The sequence below is a fragment of the Chrysochloris asiatica genome, unplaced genomic scaffold (genome assembly GCF_000296735.1).
Source record: "Chrysochloris asiatica unplaced genomic scaffold, ChrAsi1.0 scaffold00119, whole genome shotgun sequence".
Lineage (NCBI taxonomy): Eukaryota > Metazoa > Chordata > Mammalia > Afrosoricida > Chrysochloridae > Chrysochloris > Chrysochloris asiatica.
The window spans coordinates 9,548,607-9,565,510 of NW_006408637.1; the positions used below are offsets into that span (position 1 = coordinate 9,548,607).

The following is a 16,904-nucleotide window of genomic DNA, read 5'->3' on the forward strand; positions in this document are numbered from 1 at the left end:
ATGTATGTAATCTCAGGTTGTTTTCTGCTGTTGTTGGTTCTCAGCCCTTAAGCAAAGTCGATCTGGTCATTAAAAATTCTTTTAACTTCTATTTATCAGGAAATGTCTTAATTTTGCCATACATACGTATAGCTTTGCTGAGTATATGATTCTTGGTTGGCAATCTTTTCCTTTCAGAGTTTTGTAGATTTCATTGCATTGTTTTCTTGCCGGTATGGTTCCTGATGAGAAATCACAACTTAGTCTTATTGGTTCTCATTGGAAGGAAAAACTTTTCATTTTTCCAGAGCTGCTCTCAGGATTTTTTCTTTGTCTTTGATTTTGGAAAATTTGATTATGATATATCTTGGTGATATTCTTCTTTTTTTAACTTTTTAGTGTGATTTGAGTGAAGGTTAACAGACAAGATCATCAGCTTTACATTCAACAAATCATGCTCTCTGCTTCATGTCAATGATCACAATCCCCTCCCTGTAACAACAGTTAGCCTACTTCCTCTCTGTGGCTTCCCTTTTACATCTTGTATTTCACAAATGAACAAAGCAAAAAGATTTGATGCACACATACAAAACAAAAAATATATATATATTCATTAACATGCCCTATGGCCATATTCTACGAGCCAGCCTCCTTCCCACAGGCATACAGCCTTCCTCAGTCCATGGGCCTAGAACCCGTAGCTGCTCTGTCTCTGCATGCATCACCGCTGCCATTGTCTCTGCTGTTGTCATTTTTCTAGGTAGGGATCTCATGCTCCACTCATGCTCTTCCTTCTTGATGGTCTTGGGATCGTCTGTTCCTTAAATGAAAGATTAGCTACTCCCCACTTTTAGTTACACGTCAATTACTCATAATCGAATCAAAAAATTCTATCAGCATCATTCCCCATCCCCTTTCACCAGATCCATTTGGAGAAGAGGGAAAGTATTCAATGGGGATCCTACCTCACTCTCCTTATTCTGAAACTAAACACAGTCATGAAAGCTTGTAAACCAGCCACTTCATGCCTTTATAGCCCCCAGTTTTAGTAGCTAATGTTTAGATTGTCTGTGCCTATCAACCCAGTGCACTGAGGAAACAAATTCGTTCCTTGATATGAAGAATCCTTCCATTTTTGCTGGAATTTTGAGCAACTGTATCCATGTGCAAAGGTCCAGTTCATCAAATTGTAGCAATGTACACTTGCTCACAGTATCAAGCATTTTTATCTTCATCCGGTCAATTCTGGTCAGCTAGCCATTAAAGCTACATCAAATGGGTACTAGCTGCAAGTTTGGGAATTCACATACGCTTCCTCGTACTCCTGAGGTGGCGCTGTGGGTTAATTTGCCAAACTGCAAAGCTGTTTGATGCAAGGTCGGCAGTTCAAGCTCACCAGCTGCTCCTTGGAAACCCTATACAGTGTCGCTATGGGTCAGAATCGACTCGATGGCACTGAAAAAAAAAAAACAAAAAAAAAACTCCAGACCAGCTGGCTGCTTCACTCTCAGCTCTAGCCCCCAGTGGTTAGGTCAGTGCCCACAGGCTAGCAAGTTCACACAGCTTGTGGATTTCTAATTGAAGGTTTTGTATTGTTTCACATTTTGCATTTATTTTGTCTGTTTGTTCTTGTAGTGTTTGCCTGAATTCTTCTAAAGTTTTTATTGCATTTCCCTTGTTTTCTTCAATCTTTCTATTGATCCTTTGAAGGTACCTAATTATCATTCTTCTGAATTATTTTTCAGTTAGTTCTATCATCGCTTCTTTCTCAGACATGTCTTTTGGCTCTGCATCTTGGTAATGTGTTTGAACCATTGTCTCTTGTTTTTTTGTGTGTGTGTGAGCTAAAATTGTCTGTTGTCTCCAGAGCATTTTGAGGGTGTTGTAGTTATAAAAATGAACAGTATGGTTGTTGGGCCCCAAGGAGGGAAATCTTTGGGGCACTCTTGCAATTTAAGGAGCTCACGATGTGGTTATGGTAAGATGTGATAGCAGTTCTTGGCCCTCGATGGAATTCCCGTTGTCCTCAGTGCTATCTATGCCAAGGGCACTCAATCTGGAAGTAGTTCACCGGGGGCCCTTGATGGAACTGGTTTCATTGTCTGTTAAGACCACATAGAAGCTGGTGGCAGGACAACTGGTTAAATGTTGGTCTGGTAACTGCAGGTTTTGTAAGTCTAGAGCCAAACCCACCTGAATCCAGACACCAAAGTGGCACAGCTGGCCTCCACTTCATGTTGGTGTGGCTCTCAACCCCATGGCTCCTAACTCCCAAAGGTGGAGGAGGGTGGGAGCTGGCCACACTTCTGGTCACCAGGGGACTGTGGGAAAAAAGAAGAAATTGGCCCTTTTCAGTCGCCCATGCAAATATGCTCCGCCAGGCCTCCCTCTGCTGCCAAAGGTGGTTGAGCCACACCTGGCCAGCTGTTCACCAGTCGGTCTCCATGGTGTCTCACCATCCCTGCTGGGCCTCTTCTCCCAGTGAACACTCCACCACCTCTCTGATCTTCTGAAGTTCAGGGTGCCAGAATTTTCATCTGTGTTTCATCTTGTTTTCTGTATCTGTGTTGTAGAGAGTCTAAGTAGTGTATCTGCTTACTCTGCCATCTTGCCGGAAATCCCAAGTGCTTGATTTTTGGGGTTGCATCATTCAATATCCTTTTCCACATTTTCATTTTCATTTATTCTCCTTTGAACTCCTTGTTTCTCAGTCTTTATTTCCATTTCTTTTCTGAATTTGATCGACCATTTTTTTCTTCTGTCCATTTTAGTCTTAGCTTTTACATTTTTCATTGACTTTCTGGCTATGTGTTATGTATGTGTGTGTATGTTTGTGTGTGCATGTATGATACCTGTATAGTCCAAGTACTTGCTTCATGATAGTTCATTCAGTTTGATGTATGGCAGGCTGGGAAACATTGAGTCCATGGGCCATATTTGTTGTTGTTGTTAAGTGCCGTCGAGTCAATTCCGACCCATAGCAACCCTGTATAGGGTTTCCAAGGAGCAGCTGGTGAGCTTGAACCATCGACCTTGCAGTTCAAATGACTTTGCAGTCTGACACATTAGCCCACAGCACCACACCAGGACTCCAGCCATCACATTGTTGTTGTTGTTACATGCCATGGAGTTGGTTCCAACTCATAGCGACCCTGTACAGGGTTTCTAAGGCTTTAAATCTTTATGGGAGCAGAAAGCCTCATCTTTGGGGTAAGTTAATTGAATCTTTGACCAAATATAGCAGGCTAATTTTTAAGCTGGTAATTTGAGATGGCCCATGAATGATGGTATAAATTTTGACATAAAAAAGGTTCCCCAACCCTGACATATGGTTGTTGTTGTTAGGTGTCATCAACTTGGTTCCAACTCATAGCAACCCTATGCACAGCAGAACAAAACACTGCCCAATTCTGAGCTAACCTCACAATTGTTGCCACGCTTGAGCCCTTTGATGCTGCCAGTTTGCCAATCCATCTCACTGGGAGTCTTCCTCTTTTTCTCTGATCCTTCACCTTACCAAACATGATATCCTTCTCTAGCAACTGGTCTCTCCTGACAATATGTCCCATGTACAAGAGATGAAGTCTGGGCCTCCAAGGAGCACTCTGGCTGCACTTCTTCCAACACAGATCTGTTGGTTCTTTTGGCAGCCCATGGCAGTTTCAATATTCTCCTCCCATACCATAACTTAAATGCATCAATTCTTCTACAGTCTTCCTTATTCACTGTCCAGCTTTCACATGCATATGAGGTTATTGAAAATACCATGGCTTGGGTCAGGCATACCTTAGTCCTCAAGCTGACATCTCTGCTCTTCAACATTTTAAAAACGTCTTGTGAGGCAGATTTGCCTAATGCAATATGTTGTTTAATTCATTGGCTACTGCTTCCATGAGTGTTGATGATTGATCCAAGAAGAATGAAGTCCTTGACTATTTCAGTCTTTTCTCCATTGATAAGAATGCTGTTTATTGGTCTAGTGGTGAGGATTTTTGTTTTCTTTACATTGAGATGCAATCCATACTGAAGGCTGTTGTCTTTCATCTTTATCAGTAAGTATTTTAAGTTATCTTCATTTTCAGCAAGCAAGGTTGTATTAGCTGCGTATTGCGGGTTATTAACGAGTCTTTCTCCAATCCTGATGTCCCGTTTTTCTTCATAGAACCCAGCTTCTCAGATTATTTGCTCAGCATGACGTATGGTGGTAAAATTTTATTCTGCTTCAAAACGTATTTTGGGAGGCAGAAGATTTTTATCAACTGAAATGTTATGATTCATTTTTTCTTTAGCAGAAATGTTATGATTCATTTTCTATTTCCCCTTTTTAGTAGCTTTGTGTGAATTTGGTTTTATTTTTCTGTTAATAAGTTTTTTGGGGACAGGGTTCTCTGCCAAATTAAGTTTTAGGCAGAAGGGGAGCCTTCAGGTGGAAGCTGGGAGTGTAATTTTCAGGGGATGAACAGAATACAGAGTGTTTTATTTGTCTAATGAAGTGCAGTTTCATAGATGATGTTGGTGTTTGGGAGGAATTCATTTTCTTTTATTTCTGCAGAATCTTTGTTGCCCCTTCTTCCCGTTCCCCCCTTCACTTCCAGCCCTCCAAAGAGCATTGTTGTTGTGTTGTTGTTAATTACCATTGAGTCTGTCCCAAGTCAGAGTGACCCTACGTAGAGTTTCCAAGTAGTGGCTGGTGGATTTGAATGCCTGCCTTGTGGTTAGCAGTCCAGTACCACAGAGTACTACAGAAACACACCAGGAGAAGAGTGGTTAATAAGTCTTTCACAATGGTGGAGAGAATGCTGTTGGAATTTGGTGTCTTTTTCCTTGCTCTCCTTAGGAAATGGAATCCTGGTGTAATAGCACTGTAGGATAAGCACTCAACTGCCAGGTCTGTTTGAACTTCCAGGTCTATTTGAACTGCAAGATCAGTGGTTCAAACTCACCAGCAACTCCTCAGAAACCCTATACAATGTCACTGTGAGTTGGAACCAACTGATGACACTTAACAACAACAACTTAAAACATACAGTTATTTGAAATTCAGTTTATGGCATACTCTTTGCTCATACTGAAGCCTTTCGGTTTTTGGTGTTGTTGAAGTGATATATGGATTTGGATTCTGGCAGCTGAAATTATCCTCTAGAACTCATGATATCTAATCCTAAGTAATGTTTCCACTGCTCCCCTGTCAGTTTGTCATACTGTGGTAGCTGGCAGGTAGCTTTGATGTTGGAAGCTATACCATTGGTACTTCAAATATTTCCGGGTTACCCAAGGTGGGCAGGTTTCAGCAGAGCTTCCAGACCAAGAGTAAGTCACTGAAAACCATTTGAATAACAGAGGAAGAATGTCTAATATAGTGTCAGAAGCTGAGCCCCTCAGGTGGGAAGGCAATCAAAATACAGCTGGGGAAGAGCCGCCTCCTCAAAATGATATCATGGATGGGACTTTTTATACTGTTGATGGAGCATACCTCAAAATGAGAAAAAAACAGCAGCAAACATGCATTAACAATTGAAACACGGGACGTACAAAGTATGAATCTAGGAAAACTGGAAGGCATCAAAAATAAAATGGAATGCATCATCAATATGGGACAGATATTGGCCATTTTGAATTAGACAATCAGTATGGTTTACTATGCTGGGAATGACAAATTAAAGAGGATTGGTTCTGGATTCGCTATCAAAAAGAATATTTCAAGATCTATCTTAAAATGAAATGCTGTCTATGACAGGATAATATCCACAGGCCTACAAGAAACCAATTAATACAACTGGTGTGGTTCTGTAGCATCAGCACTGAATTGTGAACCACAAGGTTAGCAGTTCAAACCCACAGGTGCTTCAAGGAGACCCGATACAGGGTTGTTATGAGTCAGAACTAATTTAATGGCACTTAACAACAACAACATTATTTAAATTTACCAACCAATATCAAAAGTCAGTTGAGGATGCAATTGAAGCATTAACAACAACACCACCACCAACACCAATCAGCTTCTTCTGTCTGAAGCTGATCAGCTGTGCAATCAAGATGCATTGATAATGACTGATGATGACTGGAATGCAAAAGTTGGAAATTAAGAAGAGGAATATGACTTTGGTGATAGAAATGATGCAGGAGATGGAGTAACAGAACTTTTTCCCTTTTAAAGAATTTATTTGACACCTATTATACCACACAGTTTGCCTCTTTTAACCATTGACATGTGACTCCCTAGTAAGATTCTTAAAGCAAAAGCACTTACCTTATTATAAACAAGATACAATATTCACTTGTTGTCTTCAAACGTTATCACATATTTACTTTCATAATTTGACAATGCATTCATGAAACAATTTGCCGACAACTACTCTTTTAACAGATAAAGAACACTTTTAAGTAGTCGTGACTGTCCTAAAGTATTGATTAGGCTTGAATTTTAGAAACATTGCTTATATTAACGGTAATGGTGGAGCTGGAGAGTGTGGTGTCTTGTCCAAGCAGCCCGGTGAGAACCACCAAGAGTGTGTGCAATGGAACTTGTGGCCCTTCCGCAGGCCACGGCTCTTGCAGCCCACAGATGTCAACAATGCATCTCCCTGTGTTTGTGGACTGGCTTGGTGATTCACTGGGTATCAGGATTTCTTCTGAAAACTTTATGGAGTAGATCAATGAGGATAACTTCAAAAAATTTATATGTGGAATCTTCGCCAATCCAGTAAGAACTCAGGACCCTTAGGCCCCCACAGAGATGTCCAGCTCACTCCTCAACCACAGACTGAAGTCTTTTAGCAAACTTCAGCTGGTTAGCACCATGATGGACAGGCCTGCCATAGGTTGTACCCTTAGGCATTGGGCATTTGCAGCCACCTTGACACACACAAATCTGATAATATGACATAACCTTGCTTGGTCTTGTATCCCAGCCTGTGTGCTTTATCTGGCCAGGTGGGATGGGGAGCCCTGTGCAGTGCAGAGAGCTGGAGGTACTGCCAACAGCAGACCCGCAGGAGAAATCGCATTACATCGGACTGCTTCTTGTAAGCACCCACCTCAGCTTACCCTGATGGCTGCCACCAGATGGAAAAAAAGCAAGTGATAGAATTTTGCATGACCAATGACTTCTTCCTTGCAAATACCTATTTTTCAACAACACAAACAATGTAAGCTGCCACTACATACGTGGACCTCATGAGAGACTACACAGGAACCAAATCAACTGCATCTGTGCAGAAATTCAATATCCTCACCCAGAGTAAGGTGAATTGTTCATAGGAAAGTTCAGGTTGAAGCTGAAGAAGATTCAAACAAGTCCACGAGAACCCAAAATATGACATTGAGCATATGCCATCTGAATTTAAAGATATCTCAAGAACAGATTTTACCCATTGCACATTAATGACCAGAGGAATTGTGGGATGACATCGAGAATAGCATACATGAAGAATACAAAAAGTTATTAAAAAGTTGGGAAAGAAAGAATGGACCAAAGTGGACATCAGAAGAGACTCTGAAACTTGAAGAAATGATGAAGTAAAACAGTTGAACAGAAACATTTAAAGGCCAGTTCCAGAAGACAAAGTAAAATATTATAATGAAATGTGGGAAGACTTGGAGTTAGAAAACCAAAGGGACAAACATGGTCAGCATTTCTCAGGCTGAAGAACCGAAGAAAATATTCAAGTCTCAAGTCTTGAAGGATTCTGGAGGCAAAATCTTGTATGAAGCAGGAAGCAACAAAATAATAAAATGGAAGGAATGTACACACAGAGTCACTGTATCAAAAACAATTGTTCAACCATTTCATATGACCAGCAACCAATGGTATGAAAGGGAGAAGTCCAAGGTGTACTGTAAGCACTGGCCAAGAACAAGGCTCTAGGAATTACTGTTGGAAAACTGAACTACTTCAACAAACTGATGGAGGCACTCACTCATCTATGCTAAGAAATTTGGAAGACAGTTGCTTTGTGCCCATTCCAAAGAAAGGTGACCCAATGGAATGCAGAAATTATAGAACAAATTATTAATATCACATGCAAATGAAATTTTGCTGATAATAATTTTTAAATGATTGTAGCAGCATATTGACAGGAAGTTGAATTCAGAAGATGTGGAATGACAGGTATCATTGCTGATGTCAGACGGATCTTGGTTGTGAGCAGATAAAATGAGAAAGATGTTTACTTGTGCTTTATTGATTTTGGTTGTTAGGCGCTATTTGGATTAGTTCCAACCATAGTGACCCTGTTTCCAACAGACCAAAACACTGCCCAGTCCTGAGCCATCCTCACAATTCCTGCTATGCTTGAGCACCTTACTGCTGCCACTGTGCCAGTCCACTTCATTGGGGGTTTTCAGCTATTTTTATTTATTTATTTTTTTTTACTGTCTCCATCTTTTTTTTTTATGGATCAAACATGATGTCCTTCTCCAGGGACTCCTGATAATATGTCTGTAGTAGGAGTGATGAAGTCTGGCCATGTTGGCTTCTAAGGAGCATTCTGGATATACTTCCTCCAACACAAACTTGTTTAGTCTTCTGGCAGTCCAATGTATCTTTAATATTCTTCTCCAACACATTAACTCAAATGCATCCATTCTTCTACAGTCTTCCTTATCTACTGTACAACTTTCACATGCATATGAGGCAATTAAAAATACCATGGCTTTGGTCAGGCACACCTCAGTGTTCAAACTTTAAAGAGGTCTTATGCAGCAGATTTGCCTAATGCAATACATCATTTGAATTCTTGTCTGCTGCTTCCATGAGTATTGATGGTGGATCCAAGCAAAATGAAGTCTTTGACAACTTCAATCTTCCTCCATTTATCATGATGTTATTTATTGGTCCAGTGGTGAGGATCTTTGTTTTCTTTACATTGAGGGGCTCTGGTCTGTGATAGTCATCATAGAATGATGCAAAGGCATTTGACTGCGTGGATCATAATACTATAGATGAGAATGAGGAGTATAGAAGTTTCAGGACACTTAATTATGCCCATGAGGATCATGTACATACATCAAGAGGCAGTCATCAGAACAGAACCAGGGGATACTGAGTGGTTTCAAACCAAGAAAAGTGGGTATCCGTATGATATTCTTTCACTTATTTATTTAATCTGTATGCTGAGCAAATACTATGAGAAGCTATACTATATGAAGAAGAACATGGCAGCACGATTGGAGGAAGACTCAAGAAAACCCTGTGATATGCAAAGGACTTGAAGTAATTGATGAAGATCAAAGTCTCCACCCTTTAGTATGGATTACAATTCAGTAAAGAAAACAAAAGTCCTCACATCTAGACCAATGTACATCATGGTAAACAGAGAAAAGTTGTCAAGGATTTCATTTTACTTGGATCCACAATCAGTGCTCATGAAAGCAGCAGCTAAGAAATCAAAATGCTTCAAAGTGTTAAAGAGCAAAGACGTCATTTGGAAGACTAAGGTGTGCCTGGCTCAAGCCATGGTATTTTCAGTAGCGTAATGGTTACGAATCAGGCTGCTAACCGCAAGGTCAGCAGTTTGAAACTACCAGCTGTTGCGCAGGAGAAAGATGAGGCTTTCTGCTCCCGTAAAGATTTCTAGCCTCAGAAACCCTGTACAGGGTCGCTATGAGTAGGAACCGACTCCACGGCACTTAACAACAACCGCAACAACATCAGTATGAGGAGGCTGGTCAATGAACAAGGAAGATTAGAGAAGAATAAATGCATTTCAATTATGATATTGACAAAGAATATTGAATGTGCCATGGACTGCCAGAAGAAAGGACAGATTTGTCCTGGAGACCACCCCTTGAGAACAAGCATGGCGAGACTTGTCTTAAATAGTTTTGAACTACTATTAGGAGTCACAGATACATGGAGAAGGACATCATACTTTTATGAAACAGGTTAGCCTCTCAATTAGACGAATTGACACAGTGGATGCAACAATGTGTTTATACAGCCCAATTGTGAGGCTAGCGCAGGGCTGAGTGAGTGGGAATAAATTTAAAGGTACCCGTAGTGGTTACGAGTTGGGCTGCCAACCTCAAGGTCAGCAATTGGAAACTACCAGCTGTTTCGCAGGAGAAACATGAGACTTTCTGCTCCCGTAAACATTTATAGCCTCAGAAACCCTGTAAACCTTGGAAACCCTATACAGGGTCGCTATGGGTCGGAACGGACTCCATGACACAAAACAACAATAACAACTAGCATAGTGATTATGCGAGACGGGCTGCTAATCTCAAGATCATCGTTTCAAAACTATCAGCCGTTTGGCGGGAGGAAGTGAGGCTTTCTGCTCCACAGCTCATAGCCAGTACCACCAATAAGAAGTAACATTGATTTCCTTCTTAGGCACACTAGCAACTTTGCGTATTCTAAAGGCATTTCCAATGCTAGGTTCTGTTAGAGGCGTATCTGTTTTCCTTCATCTTTAAAGATGTGTTTTGAGCCGACTTCTTCTTTCATATATGTTGTTAAGTGTTCTCGAGTGAGTTCCGACCCCTGGTGACCCTGTATAGGGTTTCCAAGGAGCAGCTGGTGAGCTTGAAACGCTGACCTTGGGGTTCAAACCCACTTTGCAGTCCAGCGTATTAACCCACAACACGGTGGCTCCACGGAAACTCTATACAGAGATGCTGAGTCAGAACTGATTCAACGACACTCAACAACAACATATATATATGTTGTTACATATATGTTATACAGAGAGCGATTACTTCTTCCTCATTTCATGTTCATAAAACAAATGTATACATATATATAGGTCTGTTTTATGAGTTCAGTTCATCCCCTGAAAATATTCCTTTGAAAATTACGGTGTTTCTACATTAGGGTCCCACTTCTGTCCCCAAACAAATAATATACCGAACACACAGAGATCAGGAATATTTTGCTGCAAGATAGTAAGAGGACTGTAGATGGCGGGACAGTCGGGGTGGTCATAACCAGAAGACTGGAAGACCAAGGACTAAGACAGTCTGAACAGGACAGCGCCTGGGCACCGGTGCCACTGTGAACGAGACTTCCACTGTCCTAGTATTCGCGTGTGCGCGCGCGCCTGTCTGTCCCTGGGCAGCCACCTGTCACTCACTAAGTGTGGCAGGCCGGCGGCGTGGAGCAAACCAGGAGAGGCGGGCTGGTGGCCGCGTGGGGAGGAGCCCACAGTAGGGCAGGGCTGGACGGCGGAAAGCTCGGAGGCCCTCCCGGCGGAGGCCCGGCGTGCTGCCGCCATGGAGACGCGGCTCGTCCCCGCCTCCCAGCCCTGCGTCCCAGCCCCCATCGCCGCCGCGGATTGGTCGCCCTTTGCTCCCTGACCCGACTCGCCGCCTCCGAAGCCCGTTGCTTCCTGCTCGGGCCACGGCGCCCGCCGGCCAGGGGAGGAGCTCTGCGCCCAGCGCCGCCAGGGACGGGCTGCGTCTGCGCCGGCTGAGGGTGCCCAGCTGAACGGCCGGAGGAGGAGTCGCCGCCGCTCCGCCCCGCGCCCCTGTCTGCCCGCCCGCAGCTGCTCGCGCGGCAGCACTCGGAGCAGCCGGCGGCCGGGCCCGCGGCGGTCGGGAGAATGCGGCGGCGCTCGCGGATGCTGCTGTGCTTCGCCTTCCTCTGGGTCCTGGGCATTGCCTACTACATGTACTCGGGGGGCGGATCCGCGCTGGCCGGGGGCACGGGTGGCGCCGGCGCCGGCAGGAAGGTGAGTGCGGCCCGGCCCCTAGCGCGCTCGGCCAGGGGTTCGGCGCTAGCGGTGGCTCTCGCCGGGCCCCTTCCGGATGCTGCCCTCGTCCGTCAGCGTCTCTTTCCAGAGAGACTCCGAGCATGTGGTGCTCTCTCTACCGCCACAAACCCTTCGGGGTGGCTGCGGGACCTCGGGTATGGGGTCCGCTGGATCCTCACTCCTGTCCCCAGAGAAAGTCCCATGCCCCCTTCCCCGCACCCACCGCGGGGTCTGAACCTGAGTTTCCCGGGTTCGGGTCACGTTCAGCCCCTCTGCGTCCCGGCAGGGGCTCTGGGAGAGGACAGGTCGCAGCGTAAGACCTGAGTGGCGTTGGGTGGTGGGTTTCTTCCTGGGCTCCCAGGATGACGTCCCCCCCGATTCTGCCCGCACAATCAAAGTTGGGGTTTTGGCCGCCTGCTGGATGGAGCTCGGTCCCCTCTTTGGGACGTGGAGAGGTGGGGGTGTTGGCCAACCCTGGAGGGGCGGGGAAGTGGAAGGCGAGGCGGTTGCTTTTCCAACGTGTCATTCAGATTGGTAGAGAGCCGGGCAAGTTTCTTCTTAGCCGCGATTGCTGCTCAATCTCCTGCTTCCTTCCCTTCGCTCACAAAAGAGGGGTCTGGGTCTCTCTCCCTTTCTCTACCCATTTATCTCTTGCGGGACAACCTAGCCGGTGCCAAGTAAAAGGGACACCCCAGCTTGATGTAAGCAGAGGGCCACAGTGCCGCTGTCCCCCGAGCGAGGCCTGTCACGGACATCTCCCCGCGGCCAAAGACGGCCGCTGTTTCCTTCTCAAGTCTCGCCGCTACCCTCTGCTAACTTGGCACCCAGGGCTTCAATCCCTCGTTGATTCCCCGGGGCCCTCCTACACCTCGTTCCCTACACCATTTCCTCACACTCCTGTCAGAAAGCTCCAAGGGCCGAGTGTTTGGGTCGTGGGAACCTCTGTCAGCATTGCGGGGCGCGGGGCTTAGGAGAGATGGACCACCTTGGAGCCTGAGTTGCCGGTCCCCGCAGACTAGGAGGTGTGTCAGGTTTCCGGCGCGTGCTGCTTGTTGATTTTTAATGGCTAATCAACTTTGAAAGCAGTGCTTACCATTCTTTAAATCCTTGAACTGTCATAATTGTGACTTTTCTGTGTTACAGCAAACCCAGGAAATTCTGACTTAAATAAAGCGTGTCGGCTACAGCGCGGTTCAATTGCATTCTGGTTTGGAACAAGGGAATGGTATCCTGAAACAAGCGAAAACGGGAATATTTGTAGATTAGCAGGTTTTAGCCCTGAAGTCAGTCAGACCCCTAAAAGTGAATGGTGAGGCGCTACTGCCTAAGAAGTTTTCTGGCTTGCTTTCTTCACGCAGCCATTGCTTTCTTCCTGGCTAGCTTATTAACCTAAGATAATAGATGACTTAGGTTCTTCGTAAATTTCATGGGCTTGCTTTACCTGGAGGGACAGAAACGAAGGCAGTCTCTCCAGGAGTATAGTGATCCTAACTTGCATCTGAGTGGACATTGCCATGCTCCCCTGTCCGCACCCCCTTCTGCCACACTCCTCAGTCCCCCTCTCTTTTTAATGCAGCGGAGCCATTGCATATTTGCACAAAGCCCTTTTATTCTTCTATCAAATGGCAAAGGGCAGTAAAGTCAGTGAAGGAACACAAGCCCACTGAAGGCTGTGGCCATGTTTCACTGGATTTAAACATTTTTTTAAAAAAAGTATCTTTCCCAGTAAACTGTGCCATGACAGGTCTGGATAATTTGATGCACAGGTGAGACCTGGCCAAAAGCCAAACAAATAAGCCAGCCTTGACCTTTTTCTTTCCTTGGTTTGCCCCTTGCTTTAGTATATGTAATTAGAAACAGATACAGCCCAGCCTTGGCATCGCCACAGCTGGCTTCTCTGGGATTCACTCTCTCTGAGGTTGGTGAATAGTTTTTGAGGGGTCTTCCCTGTTGGCCTCAGCAGCAGGATTCTTAGTTTAAAAACAGATCTAAGAACTGCTTATGGTGTGGCCTAGTGGCAACAGGGAGGCAGAGACTAGTAGAAAAAAAAATAGGGGAAATGAACAATTATACATGGATTGGTGATTTGGGATATTCTATTCTTTCTGTCAACTAACCATAAAATTTAATCCTAGCCCTTCAAATGGTTGAGTGATTTGTGGGTTGAGGAAGCGATGTGCAAATGCAGTAGCTTTTGAAATTGCTGTGGAAGACTCATTAACTTAGGGTGGCAGACTCTGCTATGAAGAACTGAAGTTCTAAGAAATTCCTGGAAGGAGTGAATGGGAGCCTGCTGTCATGAATTTCCAAATCTGTAGGGAAACCTTGTCGCCTCTTTTCTTCCTCCGGACTAGAAAATTCCCCCCAGTTTAGTTCATCCTCATGATTAAAGGAAATACATGATTGATTTCTCTTGTAAGGTATGGGCATACAAAGATACAGTAGTATGCATGCAGAGGTGAACTTTTAAAACTAGGTATAGTGTATTGTTTTTGTTTTTTAAAGATGAGAATTGTAGTTGTTGCTGTTAGTACTGTGAGTCGGTTCCGACTCACGGTGACCCTGTATAGGGCTTCTGAGGAGCCGTTTTTTACTTGTTTCATCCTATACAAGTCAGAGCTCGACTTTCATAGTCACCCCTTTTCTCTGCATCCTGGGGTGTTTGAAGGGTGCCGGGGATTGTCTGGCAGGAGCTTAAGTAGTATTTCAGCTGCATCGTGAGTCCAGCCCTGCCTGTTCAGTAACTCATCAAAGAAATGTTATTCTCCATTTGTCAAACCTAGGAAAGCCACCTCACTTTAGATTGCAGATTTCATCAACTAGACAGGAGTGAGGCCAACAGCCCTCCAAACTCTGCCCCCCTGCTCTGGACTCTTGTTGCTGAGGTCATGTGCTGAATCAGTTTATGCAGGACGCTGTTTAAAATGACATTCCATTTATATTTATGTAGCCCTCCCCTTCTCTCTCTCTCTCTCTCTCTCTCTCCCCCTCTCCCTCCTGTATTTTGCCCTTTCTCCTTAAATCGATGATTTGCACTCCAAGGATGTCTTTCCTTTGAGTTTCTTAACTGCTTTAAAATTTTAATCATGCTAAGTTTCCCCTGGGCTTTGGTATGCTGGCAGTGGATGGAGCCGCAGAAGAGAGGGCTTTCTGTTGAAATCAACCTGCTTCTGGTTGAAGGGAGACTGTTTAGAATAGAAGGGAAAGGGAGTTCTCGTCTGTGGTGGATGATCTCTACGGAAATGATGCTTCTGATGCCGTGTGGCAAGTCTAAGCCTCCTTGCCTCCTCAGGAGGGGAGAGAAGTGTTAGTTCAAGGACTTTCCAGGGGCCTGAACAACCACAGGCAGACTTTCCCAGTTGTCACCAGCCTCAGTTGTGAAAGTCGCAGGCCTTGAAGTCTCTGCTCTGGGCAGGCCGAGGATGGAGGAAAATCTGGGCATCATCTTGTAGGGAAGAACGAATTTGAGGAGGAAGGGATAGGAGGCTTTTAAAAACAGTGAGGCGCTGGAGCATGATGTGTATGTAGGGAAACAGCAGAGTGTAAAACTGGAAGAAGAATTTGGTCCCAAATTATAGAGGCTTTGAATCCCAGCGGAGCCAGTAGGGCCATAGGGAACTAGATCCTAGGCTTTTTGAGCTGCACAGTAGACAGTGAATGAAGGTAAGGGACAGGAATCCATTTGTTGGACAGAGTGGGACCTAGCTTTCTATCTCTTTGAGCTTTATTAATTTATCGACCTCTGACTATTAGTTTCTCCACCTTAAGTGTGGGAGTTGGGTAATCATTCTGACCTTGTGGTTATTTTTGAGAATTAAATGCCATTGTTACTGTTGTTGATAAGTGCCATCCACTTGGTTCCTGTATAGGGTTTCCGAGGAGCAGCTGGTGGGTTTCACAGTCTAGTGCTGATCTCCTTACCTCCCACTGAAGACTGTGGCTCCTTAAAATGCCCAGGCATGGTATTGGCTCTCTTGTGCCCAGGTATGATTTAAGAATGTGGTTCCTTGTCATGGACAGCAAGCAGAAAAGCGGGAGAAGGGTTTATGTGACGCTGGCCGATTGGGGAAAGAGTTGGAATTGTTATGTGGTTCCTGTGGTGGGGAAGGCGGATCCACCAGACTCTCCTTGTCTGTGTCCTCCGGGCTCCTCCAGGTCTTCCTCCTGTCATGAGGTGACAAGTATCATTACTGTAAGTGGGTGTGGTCTGGGGGGGGGTCACTGGGCAACTTTCTTCTGAAGTTTGTTGTGCCATTGAGTTGGTTCCGATCCATAGCGACCCTGTATAGGGTTTCCGAGGAGCAGCTGGTGAGCTTGAACCACCAACATTGCAGTTCAAACAGCTTTGCAGTCTGACGCATTAACCTATGGTGACACACCATCTGAAGTTGGGAGGGTAGTAAGGGGAAAAAAACCCCAACAAGTGCGTGTTATCAGAGAATCTGACAACTGGCACCAGGATAGAAACTCTTGTCTTTAAAGAGCATGACGTTTCCCTATTTCTGGAGTTGTGTTGGGTCGTCTCCAGGCGCTCAGACACAATGGAAATACACCGTGACTGACAAACAGTAGAAAACTCATGAACTCTTCTCTTAACCCACTAGCAAAACGGAAAAAGAAGCTGCTATGCCCAGTGTGGAGTCAGCTTGCTCTGGAGTCAGCTTAACTGGAGACCCAGTTAAATAAAGGTTTTGTAGAGGCTTTAGACCCAGCGCAAACTTTTCTTCGTAGCTCTTGATGAGCAGTGGAGCTCCTATCTGAAACATAGGAAGAAAGATTTGGGGGAAAGAAAAGGGCATCTGTGTATCATTGGTCGTGGCTGCCTTTCATGTTTCTCTGAGCTTTGCTGAGAGACGATGTTGATTTCTTTGTCAGAGTAGGGCATTCTTTCTTGCCTAACTTCTAGTGAATCAACTTAGTTGGCTTAGTGAAGGCAGTTGGGTAGCTGGCGAGAAGGGTGGGGCCACTGTGCACTGTGGGTAAGATTCTGGGAAGGAGTCCGGTTATTTTGGGGCAATCTGTGAAGTAGCTAGCAGGCCAGGATCTGTGCAAAGGAAGACATTCCAAACTGGTCAAGTCCCCTCCCCTTTTATCATTTGTCCTTAGGCTTCGCCTCTTTCCCAAGGCATCCAGGAGGCCGGCTACCTGCTCTTTTTGGACAGATGAGGCTGAGACATAGGGGCCAGGCAGATATTCAGATGGAAATGTGAACACCAAAAAAGAGCACCCCCC

At 44.8% G+C, this 16,904-nt stretch overlaps 1 protein-coding gene and 1 pseudogene across 1 annotated transcript in view; one reads left to right on the forward strand and one right to left on the reverse strand.

The window, feature by feature from the left end:
• Nucleotides 1-6,421: 6,421 nt before the first annotated feature.
• On the reverse strand, nt 6,422-11,243 carry LOC102819039 (annotated as a pseudogene).
• A 219-nt stretch (nt 11,244-11,462) lies between these two features.
• Nucleotides 11,463-16,904, forward strand: part of GALNT2 (UDP-N-acetyl-alpha-D-galactosamine:polypeptide N-acetylgalactosaminyltransferase 2 (GalNAc-T2)) — a 313,641-nt gene continuing 308,199 nt past the window's right edge. The window contains exon 1 of the mRNA XM_006868576.1: nt 11,463-11,651. Within this exon, the coding sequence (XP_006868638.1) occupies nt 11,523-11,651 (129 nt within the window). The 5' untranslated portion in view covers nt 11,463-11,522. The remainder of the gene's footprint in view (nt 11,652-16,904) is intronic.